This window comes from Mesocricetus auratus, unplaced genomic scaffold, assembly GCF_017639785.1.
Source record: "Mesocricetus auratus isolate SY011 unplaced genomic scaffold, BCM_Maur_2.0 Super-Scaffold_100004, whole genome shotgun sequence".
Taxonomy (NCBI): domain Eukaryota; kingdom Metazoa; phylum Chordata; class Mammalia; order Rodentia; family Cricetidae; genus Mesocricetus; species Mesocricetus auratus.
The window spans coordinates 10585225-10597898 of record NW_024429189.1 but is presented as its reverse complement, the minus strand read 5'-3'; the positions used below and the strand labels follow the sequence as shown (position 1 = coordinate 10597898).

At 33.4% G+C, this 12674-nt stretch overlaps 1 protein-coding gene across 6 annotated transcripts in view; it reads left to right on the top strand.

Annotated features, from left to right (window-relative positions):
• Nucleotides 1-12674, top strand: part of Lrp1b (LDL receptor related protein 1B) — a 1890041-nt gene that overhangs the window by 1764588 nt on the left and 112779 nt on the right. For 5 of the 6 annotated variants that reach the window (XM_040745299.1, XM_040745298.1, XM_040745301.1 and 2 more), the window contains 4 exons: nt 572-709; nt 1601-1735; nt 4370-4489; nt 6315-6556. In XM_040745299.1, coding sequence (XP_040601233.1) covers nt 572-709; nt 1601-1735; nt 4370-4489; nt 6315-6556 — 635 coding nt within the window. Of the gene's footprint in view, nt 1-571; nt 710-1600; nt 1736-4369; nt 4490-6314; nt 6557-12674 lie in introns of those variants that run through there. The other variant, XM_040745302.1, reaches the window with a different exon arrangement.

Here is a 12674-nt window from a genome sequence, read left to right as displayed (position 1 = left end):
AGGAAATGCACAATTGATAGCTGCTGGAAGAGGAAAAGTCCATTATATTCAAAGAAGTTACATTGAAAATATCAAGCACACCCCAGGGCAGGCTCCATGCTAAGGAATTATTGGCCAAGACAAACAGGACATTTTGTTTTTCTTTTATCTTGTTTTGTTATTTATTTGTTCATTTAAATAATAGAGAGATTATGAAGTTGAGCAGGTAAATAGGTAGAAAAGATCTGGGAGCAGTTGGGAAGGAGAATGAATATGATCAAAATATAGTATATGAAATTTAAAACAAGAAATAAAAATATGTATACATTATTTTAAAAATCTGCTTGGGAAATATTCATACATTTTTATCACAAACCTGTGTGTCATTTAATATAGGAAATATTTAATTTTTTTCTAAATTCCAAAACTCTGAAAATCTGTTTGATGTAGGTCCTAGAACTTAAACTTTGAGATATAATATCCATGTTTTCATAGCATTTAGTGTATTCTAGAGCACATTGTGAGCTCAGTCACTATGTTCAGTTTTATGGTATGAAATACTGACTAACCCACTTTGTCAATGATTACACAGGTGAACTGTTATCCAAAGCCAAGCCTTGTAAGAAGGATGAGTTTGCTTGCGGTAACAAAATGTGCATCCCCATGGAGCTGCAATGTGATGGGCTCGATGACTGTGGAGACGGTTCAGATGAACAAGGCTGCACAAAGAGTATGCAGTTTCTAATAAGGGAGTAGAGCAAGGCAGCTGTTCTAACATGAAATTACTCTTGTAGGGGGACAATTCTTCACAGTGTACTTTGCTGAAGTAGCATTACTTGAACCATCACTTAATTTTATGACTATGAGGTAGAACCTTTTAATTTTACCATGAATATCTTAGATTATATTTTAATTAATTGGAAATTTTGTGAGTATCAGCAAGGATATATCATTCAAATTTAATTTTTAATATTGTAATCTTTTCTGAAATTTGATCAGTTGATACATGTTGGACACACCACTTTGTTTACTCCATAATAACACTCATCTGGTTTATTTGCATTTTAAAATACTTTCCCTACAGGAAGATAAGAAATGACATTGAAACTACTGTGTTAAAATTGCAGGGATGCTTTGCTTTGTTCTAATAAGTTTGTAACCTTGTTTTCCACTCTGATGTTGCTTTTTATTAGTATGTCCTGAATGAAGCTGTAAATTTAGTCTTTAGACTGGAGTAACATGTTAGTCGATGATGGATTGATCTGTAGGGAAGTAGTAACAATCCTAAGGTCATTTCTAGGAGAGGTTCTTGCCCTTGAAGAAGGATGGAGGCTAGGTAAATATTTTTCTGATGCTGAGTTTTGAGGACAACCACAGACTCATTACTCAGTTTTAGAATGTAGTGTGGTTTGACAACAGCTGTAATGTCAGCATCATCAGCTGTTCTCTGCTCTATTTAATGAGTTCAGTCTTTTTCTTTTCACTTTATAAGAATGCAAAGAAAAGTAGCATCTTTAATAGAAATTTTCCATGTAATAAACACAATTTCAAATTAAAAAATAAACTCCCAAGTAAAAACCAGAGTCATCTTAGTTTTGATTCTACTATCCTTGAATTCTAGGTCTCAGTGACCACACCTGTGAGGACAATGGGAATCCATGTGGAGATGATGCATATTGTAATCAAATAAAAACATCTGTTTTCTGTCGCTGCAAGCCTGGATTTCGGAGAAACATGAAAAGCAGGCAGTGTGAAGGTAGAGTAAATTTCCTCAAAAGCTTGCACTCAAATGTTCAACTCCTTGGCTTATACAGATTCCCAAGGCTGCTCAGTGGTAAGGTAACAAGGGAGTGATTTTCATAAAAGCTTTGTATATCCATGGGCTACCGTTTCACGAGAGAGAGAGAGAGAGAGAGAGAGAGAGAGAGAGAGAGAGAGAGAGAGAGAGAGAGAGATCTGTGGCAATGAGCCTGTTTGTTTTCACAGCTAAGGTAACCACCCCTGAGACTACAAAGCTTCTGGGAACAAATTCACACCAGCAGGAATTTCAATTGTGTCACAGCAATTCTGTTTTGAAATGCAAATGATGAATTTATTGGTTAAGAACTATCAGAGTATTAGACTCCTTTCATGAAAAAATATGTTTTAGAAGATTCATTTCTCTTGACAGTGGCATTTGTCATGCTGTGACAGATAATTTACTTTGAGAAACTTGTAAGCTTTTGTCCTAGCATCATTTTTTAAACAATCCGTTATAATATGACTTTAAAAACTCTAAGTCACTGTCTAAATGATTTGTTGTCAACTGGATTGTTATCATGTAAAAATTTTGCATGTAGTAAAGAGGGAATATTGAGTAAGTTATATACGAATACCAAATGTATACATTTTTTTTGCAATTTTCTCTGGTAAAAGCATTTATAGTACCCATTCACATGGTATTATAATTTGAGATAATCTCAGGTATCTGTCTGGCATATTCATGTTAAATAGAAGTTCTTTTGTTAGTTTTTAAAATAATTTTGTTTCATGTACGTATATGAGTCTTTGTTCATACATGGAGCCTAGAGATCAACATCATCCCGCTGTGTCTCTCCACCTTGTTTGTGTGAAATGAAATCTCTTATTGAATTTGAACTTCAGTAATTGGTTAGATTGGTTAGCCAGCAAGCCTCAGGAATCCTCTTCTCTATTCCAAGTTCTGGAATTACAGGTGTGTTCTGTGTTGACTAGCATTTTATGTATAGCCTGGGCATCTAAACTGGGGTTCTCATGAATGTCCATCACTCTATCCAATGAGCCATTTCCATAGCCCCATAAACATAATAAAATAATTTTTCTTCTAGCTCCTATCTCTTTAAATTCCTTGTTTAAAAATGACTTTACAATTTATCAGGCAATATGAAAAAATAATTCATTTTACTCACACAAACGATAAATGGTCTCTTTCTATACATTTTGAGTAGTCAGTTCATGTGACTTCTTTTCTTATTACCTTGTGGTACTATAAACTTGGTAAACTAAGTTTTCTCTATTTTATTTAAAACCATTTTTCTTTTTCTTACTGTGTCTATCAGTTACATGTAATATATACACATATAACGAAAGAGAGACTGTCTTCTGACTTTAGTTCTAATTATATTAATTACCTAAGTTATCTGAATAGTAGGCTGTTTCCAGCGTAAAGTAGGTTTACTAACTTTAGAAATTCTGTTCATAATATTTTCTCATTTTATTCTATTGCAAGGGAAATATGACCACAACTATAATTTGTCATTTAAAATAACCATATTTTCCTTCTTTCTATATGCTTTTGTTATATATGCAAGTCAATTCTAACATTAATTAAATTTGTGTCTACAATAAATACATTTTAATAGCAAAGAAAACAATTTCCATTTGATATTGAAGAGAAAAAAGCATGATTTTGAGATTTTTTTATTTGTCTATTTTGTTAGGTCCCTTCACTAGCTTGTATAAAAAGAGTATAAAATTTTCTGTTTTGTATTAATTTTACAACACTTTAGTTGAAGTAACCAAAGTGTTGAAAGTCCAGAACACAGAAGAGAAACAGAAAATCCTTTACTGATTCTCTGTAGTCATGATGCATGTGTGGAATCAGAATGCCACTTTAAAAAGTCAGGGTTTTCAAGTTGTCTAAGGTGGATAAATGGGGAGATAAAAGCTTATTGAACTACACAGGTTTAGCATAGACTCTACCAAAGGTAAGCTGTAGAAACAGCTGATGCCCTAAACAAAGCAAAAAAATCTGTTACAATTTAGATGATTATGTTTTGATATAATACATTTTGCTTCATGCCTGAATAATATTCCCTAAAGAACAGTAAATGCTCATTTTCTGTTTATGTATTCACCCAAACACAGAAACTTGTTGACACCATGTCTCAAGTGTCCTTGGTGAAGTGTAATAGCATAGGCAACAGAATATACAAAGTTGAGTGGAAACTTTCACCGTGTCATCTGCAGGTATCATTGAGAATGGCTCTTTCTAGCATTCAACTTTGGAGAGTGCTGAACAAGAGACAGTTACCCTACCATGGCAACGCTAATTTGAGACAAGAATGTACCTTTAAGTCTTATTACATAATCAGTGCAAATACAAAAGATGTAGGAAGCAGAGGGATATACGTGAGAGTAGAGGAGGAAAACGTACGGCCAATATTCCACCTGACCTTGTAACTTAGCAGTTCTCAGCTCTACTTAGGCCCTTAATTCAGTGGCATGTCTCAAATCACAGACATCGCTTTTTAAACTTATTGTTGGCTTAGCTCTGTGTATTTGCAGATGGGTGTTCAAAGTTTCTATTTAGCTCTCATAATAGTCCTTATCTCACAATGGTGAAGATGGACTGTGAGCTTTTCTCTCGTAGATCTCAATGAATGCCTGGTGTTTGGTGTATGCTCTCACCACTGTGTAAATACTCAAGGATCATTTAAATGTGTCTGTGACCAGAACTTCCAAGAAAAAAACAACAGCTGTGTAGCAAAAGGTAAGGTAATTATAAAGCTATTTCACTTTTGTCATGAATATCTTATGGGGAAAATTTTGCATTTTAGCAAAAGACTCATAGTAATATGATATATTTATCTATTAATGGCAACCAATGTGACTTTCTATTTTGAAACCTGCAATGTATTTTCATTTAATTAAAAATATCATTTCTTTGTTTTGGAAACTTTCAAAGTCTCCTTCGTGAGCTCTTTATAATATATGAATTAAGTCAGTGTGGTCTACCACTAGAACTTGATCCCTACCTTAGCTTCTTAAATAGACTATGTCAAAATGGCTTACATAGAGAATTTTTAAAGATAGAAGAAAAAATTACTTTATGTTTGGAGTCATTTGTCAGTTGAATTAAAAGTTCACACACAAGTCTGGCTGCCTAAATACAGTGTTTCCAATGACGGTTTTGTTTAAGTTAATGTAAGAAATTATTGTACCACTATATGCAAATGAAGCTATAAGGATTAGGATGACAATGAGAGGACCTTTTTTGTGTGGGACCTTTTATTTAAAGTTTGAATCTTATTACTAAATTCATATCTTTTCAACTTATTAATACAGTTTTTTTAAAAAGAAAAAACTTAAACAACATGTATGGGTGGTAGATTACCGAATATATAGATTTTATTGCTCATGTAGTTTTACAAAGTCACATAGCTTTAATATTCTCAGCTACATGTTATTCTTAATAAGTTGTATTTGCATGAGAAAAATAGTTTGATGTTGTGTATCATGTATGGGAATGGTTCTAGGTGTACTTAAATTTACATTCTATCACTTCAGTTTCCACACTACCTGACCTGGAGGAAGTTATCAAGGTCTCTAAGTCTCAGTTCATTTATAAATGAAGATTTCTGTAAGAAATTAAGAAAGAATTAACACAATATCGAAAGATAGTAAGCACTGAGAAATATTAAGACTATTAAATGCATTGTATATTATCAAATTGAGTGATTCAAAATGTGAATGAAAGTGACACAATTCGGCATACCATTTGTATATAAGCATGATGAGTTCTACTACATTTCAACATGTGCTATTATTGGTATCATGGCTATTTTCAAGAACTGTATATGCAACTCAATTTCTTTAGATTTTAATTATTATTTTCACATGGTTTTATCTTTCAATCAATATGAAAATGTTATTAGTCTGTTACAGATGTCAAAATTTAGGATATACTCTTCCATTTGATTGTAAAAAGTAGGAAATTTCAAAATCTTATCATAACAAAGAGTGAAACTGTTTAAATGATAAAAAGTAGGACAGAATCTAACTTAGTGATGAAGTTTGTACAAAGGCCTGGGTTGAATTACCAACCCTGAAAAAAATCTAAAAAGGCTTCAACAGTTCAAGTTATACGAAGTTGTATGTACGCATGAAAAAGTACTTTTTTCTATCTTGATTTTCTTTTTAACTAGAAGTAGAAATTATTCAGGTACATCCACTAAATAAACATCCAGAGTTGCTTTAAGTTATATGAGTACATAGGAAAGCATCTAAACACCAAGAATCAAAACATTAGGACACAGTATGTTGTGACTTATCAGAGACATCCTTTTCAAAGTCCTAATTTATGCATATAAATTAGTTTCATACTTAGAAAAACTGTGAGTACTATAGATTACTTTAGTATAGTGTTAAACAGAAATCGAACATCATGAAGAACAAATAATGGTATAAAACACGCTGATTTTCACTTTGGGAGAAACTGTATAGATAATAACAATTCAAGATAATTTAAAGTACATCATTTATTTTGCTCTAGTTAAAATTTCCTCTATTTTGTATTTTATTATAATAATCTGCAGGCTCTGAAGATCACGCTATCTACATAGCTAATGACACTGACATCCTGGGTTTTGTATATCCATTCAACTACAGTGGCGGTCATCAGCAGATTTCTCATGTTGAACATAATTCAAGAATAACAGGGATGGATGTATATTATCAAAGAAATGTGATTGTCTGGAGTACTCAGTTTAATCCAGGTGGGATTTTCTACAGAACGATCGATGGCAGAGAAAAGAGGCAAGCAAACAGTGGCTTGATTGTAAGTAAATCATGTAATATTTGAAGGCCACGCCTTCTTTCTGCATCCTTGCTTGAAGAAAAACAAAAAACAACAACGAAGTATCTGAAGAGTTGAGATAATCGTATATTCATTCCACATAGAAATAAATATATAGGAGCATGTTTACTGTAACTCCAGTTTCTGTTTTATTTGAATGCATTTGCCTTTGCTACTTATGAATGCAAATGAATAGCAAGTGACAATTTTAAACATTTTAAATTTTATATATATAATGCATATATATTTTGAACAGAAGCATTTTTCAACTTAAAATGGAAATGGGGAAATGTGTACTTTTTGCATTAGAAAGTAATGTTACTGAGAAAATCATATCTACATTAAAAATATCAGAAATATACTTATGGGCAGGAAACCAATCTGAGTTTCACTATTCCTTCCTTCTTTTGAGAAGCACATTTTTGAAAGTGTGTATAATAGAGCAGCATTGCTGGCTGATATATGATTGGCATGCTGACTGTCATGATTACTTTTATGAGAAAAATGAAGCACAGAACTTGTTTAGATTTATAGTCCTCAACAATCTCTATTTGTGTTAGAACGTATCTAGTTATGGTGTATTTTGTAGTTTAAAGTAACCCAGGAAGAAAAGTGTAGATGAATATTTACTTTGAAGGAGCTTGGCTAATTTCCATGTGACCAAAAAGTCAAGTAGTAATTCAGCAGGATCTAATAAAGTCTGTCCACTTGTAATGACAATGGTGTCTGTTTGGATTCCTCACTATTTTCTACAACCGAATCTAATATAAAGATATAAGCCCTGCTCCAAATGCTGTGACAGACTTTCAAAATCCCCCATGGAGTGCCTCATTCTCCCTAGGGAGCAGAAAGGTGATGGGGCAGGCGAGGGGGGGAGGGCAAGGGAACTGGGATTGACATGAAAAACGAGCTTGTTTCTAACTGAAATAAAAAAGGGAAAAAAGATATAAGCCACATGAATATGCTTTGATTCAGTGTTGAGTACATTCTAACTTTATGCTGTAATAAATACTATATGAATGTCATTTGATCAGCATAGAATACATTTTCATTTATTTTTAATATCTTTTTATATTTTCAGCTAAATGAATGTATTTTGTCTGGGGATAGGAGGCAACATGTATACAATATGAGTGCAGGTGCCTTTGGAATCCAGAAACTCAGGGCAGCTGGAATCAGTAGTAGTTGTGAGCTATGTGACATGGGTGTTCTTGGGAGAACTTGGTCCTCTGCAGAAGCAGTTTGTGTTATTAATTGCTGATGTGTCAGTACAGGCACAATTTTAAATTTAGCAAAATTAACTAATAAATTTAGGGTTAGATTAAACAAATTGTTAGTAAAATTTCTGGTGTATTTAGGTTGCTTTTCAGATCTACCTACCATAAGCAGTGTTATGTTCATGTCTACTCAGAACAGTTCTAGGACAGAGAGGAGTCATTTAGCAGATCATTAAGTCTTTCATCCTGCAGAACTATGTGTTCTCTCCATCAGACCACAAGATGGCACATAGTCATTGTGTGTGCAAACTTCAGCTTTAAAAATGAAGCCTGCTTTCATTTCCTTCATAAAACGAAGGTTGCTTGTGACTTCATTTACTTAGGCGTTGTGAAAATCATTAATCGGTCTGGCTTTGAGTTCTTTTCCTGGTCTATATCAGTTCTTTAGTTTCTATGTTCTAATAATTATAGACATTGGATTAAAAGTTAATCAATTATTTATTCCATGATTATTACCGATTTTTCACATAAAATATATTAAATTTTAATATTAGCCAGTACATTGTATATACTATATAACAGCTTGCAATGGCTATGTTGAGGGAATAGATTGACAGCATGCTATGTTCTTCATGTACTTAAGATTATTTGCAGCTCTCAATTCTGATCAGATGATTACTAAAAATCCCTTACATGAAGATGGGTTGGTGGAGAAGAGGGCAAGAGTCTGGGGAAAGAATCCAATGAAGTGTATTATATGTAATATTTTAATTTAAAAATTAAGAAAATAAGAGAAATTGACAAGGAAAAAAGACAATATATCTATCATTTGGCTTTGAGATATTTCTTTTATTTTCCTGTAGAATTAGAGACCAAAATTAATGTTTTATAAATCATCCTTGAGAAAAACTTTTGAGTTTTGTTTTCTAAGGAGTATGGAAGCCTCAGTTAGTATTACTCAATACAGGTATGAAAACTTAGAATACAAAATAGATTGTACACTCTCGGAACTAATTAGTGACCAGTTGGCAAATGTTAGAAAGACCTATCTTTACCTGGCAGAGTTAGGTTTTTTTTATACACAGATGAATTTCAGAGAAATAACAGGCTTGGCTAAAACTTGACAGATGCATAACTTGTTGAACGTCTTTATGAAATATATATGCTTATTAACTGGAATGGGCTTTAGAACTTGTCTGCTTCAACGTTGTAATTACTTTTCAGACATGTAGTTTAGAGTCAGAAATGTTAATTTTACTGGAATTTACACTAAATCAAGATGGTCAGAATAGATAATTCCTTTTTTATACATTAAAACACTGGGATTACAAAGCAATAATAAGAGCAGAATGCAGTTGCCTTCTTTAGGATAGCCTTCACTCTTTAAGTTATTATAGTTCCTGAAATTCCTGAGAATTTCATACAGAGACCACTGGTAAATCCCATGGTTCAGCAGGCCACACCTGATGATTTTGGCATTGTTTCAGTCACTAGCTGACTCAATGATCAACACATAGTGCTCCTCAGTAGAAGTGTTATCGTACAGTAATCCACAGCCTCCCTGGTGAATGCTGTTAGCAATGATCATTCTGAAAGGACTGGAGAAAATAATCTAGAGTTTGTAATAAAGACATCGAAGACATTAAAAATTAAGTTAGGTTTCATATGCTATTACAGACAAATTTAATAAAAACTCTTACCACGAACTATAAGCAATTATTATGAAGTTAAAAACATAAATGCAAATAAAATGTATATGGTATGCATGTATATACATTTGCCTGTATAAAAGTAAAAATTTAGTTATCAAATAATAAATGATTTTGATGTCTAATCTATAAATACTTTGCTTATTTAAGAAACATAATATATATCACCTTACCTAAGAGACAAATTAGATAATTGGCATTGAAAAATCATACAAAAAATAATTAAACATGTAAGGAGATGACAACAACACATAAAAAAGTAGAATAAAATATAGTAAGATAAAACAAAAGCCACCACATAAAAGTTGAACAAGTTAACCCAACAAAAGGAAAAGATCTTTTAAAAAAAGGCATAATAATCAGACAACCTATCATTCACACCCTCAGGTGTCCCATAAAAACACTAAGGAGAGATGTCTAATATATACACAAAGGACCTTGGTACAGACCTGTGCAAGCCCTGAGCTTGCTCCATCACTCTCTATGAGTGCACATGAGGTTTTCTCAGTTGAATCTAAGAAACTTACTTGTTCTCTTGGTATCCTCCATCTCCTCTGTCTCTTACACTCTTTCTGGCTCCTTTTCCATTGAGTCTCCAGAGCTCAAAGGGGAAGAATTGATAGAGATAAGATAGAGACATCCCATTTAGAGCAGTGTGTTCCAAGCTCTCTATCCCTATCGGAGTAATGTTAGGCTATGGGTCTTTTATATGTTTTCGATTTTCTGCACAGGAAACTTCTTTGATGCTGTATGAATAAGGCACTGAATCTATGAATACAACAAAATAACATCAGGAGTCATTTTATCACTAACTCTTTTTTTTTTAAGATCACTAGTTTTTAGTTTTAACATTGGTCTCTGTATTGTCTAGTCCCTGCTTCTTAGTCACCCAAGTAGGTTCCATGTTCTATAGTGTGACATAAGTTAAATCAGACATTGGTTTGCTACTCCTACAAGATATATGTTACCATTTTCCTAACACATCCTTTAGTAAGAACAGCAGTGTAGATCAAAATGGATTGTGTGTGAGTTGGTGCTTAACATTTTCTTTTAGTAACTTGCAGATTACCTTCTCAGACCAAAGACACTAGGACACAGTAGTGAAGTTTCTTTGCAGGCACTAAATCAGCCTTGCCACATTTAATGAGTTATGTAACTGTTGTCTTCAGCAATGGGGCTGTGTTGTCAGTTTGTGAAGAACAATCTATTTTCTTTGTGAAAGCACGAGTTGTTTGATTCCCATGGGATGCCTTTGGCCAACAACACAATTGTAAACATTTTCTGTAGTAAAATATTTCTTTGTTGACAAGAAATGATGAGTTGGAAATTTGTCTCCCTAATTATTTTGAGACTTTACTAGGATAGTCTTCTTAATTTGGGGAAGTTTCCACTGCACTATGTTTTCATAATACCTCTGGAAACTCCTCAATTCTGGCTGCCTCTCCTCATTACTTCCCTCTAACCTATCTCCCCTGACACTGACCTAATCCTCTCACCCCAACTCTACACATTTCTATTTCATTTCTTCCTCGCAGGAGAATATATGTGTCTCTACTTAGTCCATTATTTTTTCCTAGATATTTAGGGTCTAAGGATTGTAATTTTGTAAGTGTTTTCCTGATGGCTAATATCCACATATCAGTGAATACATAGCACATCTTTCAGGGTCTGGGTTAGCTCACTCAGGATGATGTTTTTCCTCATTCCATCCATTTGCCTGCAAGTTTCATGATATCATTTTTATTTAACCGCTGAGTAATACTCAGTTCTGAAAAAAAACATTATATTTTCTTTATACATTCTCCTGGTGAGGGACATCTAAGTTGTTTGCAATTTCTGCCTGTTATGAACAAAGCAGCAGTGAACATGATTGAGCAAGTATCTTTGTGATAGTATAAAGTGTCCTTTGGATAAATGGCCAAGAGTTGTAATTCTGGATCTTGAGAGAGATTGATTTTGAAAGAACTTCTATACTGATTTCCAAAGTGACTGTACAAGTTTGGACTCCCACGAGTAATGGAAGTTTCCTTTATTCTGTATCCTTGCTCACATGGGCTGTCACTTGTACTATTGATCTTAAGTGTTCTAAAAGGTATAAGATGGAAACGCAATGTAGAATTGTCCTGACAGCTAAGGATGTTGAAAACTTCTTTAAGTGTTTCTCAGCCTTTCAAGTTTCCTCTATTGAGAATTCTCTTTTGAACTGGATCCTATTTTTTAAATGGGTTATGCAGGTTTTTGTTTGTTTGTTTGTTTTTGTTTAATTTTTGATATCTAGTTTCTTGGTTACTTATGTATTTTGGATATTAGCCATCTATCAAATGTAAAGTAGAAATGTTTTTCTCATTCTGTAAGCTTCTGTTTGTTCAAATCATGGAGCCCTTTGCCCTACAGAAGCATTTTATTTACATGAGATGACATGTGCTAATTATTTTAGTGCCCATACTTAATATATTCAGACATTCTTCTCCTATGCCAATGACTTCAAGGGTATTCCCCACTTTCACTTCTATCAGGTTCAAGTTATCTTATTTAATGGTGAGGTCTTGATCCATTTGGTGTTATGTGCAGGCTTGTAAATTTGTATAGATTTGGGTTCTTATTCGTACAGTATCCAGTTTAACCAGCACCATTTGTTGAAGATGCTATATTTTTCCCAGTGTATATTTCTTAGTTTTTTATGTCAAAAATCATGTGTGGAATTATTACAAGCCTTCAACTCAACTCCATTGGTCACCATGTCTGGTTTTATGCCAATGCCATGCTATTTTTATTACTATATCTCTGTAGCACAATTCGATAGAGGAACAGTGAGACCTCCAGCAGATCAGGAGATCTTTTATTGTACAAGATTATTTTAGCTACCCCATGTTCTGGTTTTATACTTGTATTCTATTGAAGCTGAGTTTTGTCCTTTCAAAAATCTATGAAGAATTGTGTTGGACTTTTTGTAGGGTTTGCACTTAACCTGCAGATTGCTACTGGTAGGATAGCTTTAGAAAACAGTGTTAATCCTGCCAATACAGGAGAATGGGAGATCTTTATATCTTCTAATATCTGCCTCATTTTCTTTCTTCAATGACTTGGAATTTGTATCATAAAAGGTTTACTTGCTTGGTTAGAGATAGCCCACAATATTTTATATTATTTAAGGCTATTGATAAATATGTTGTT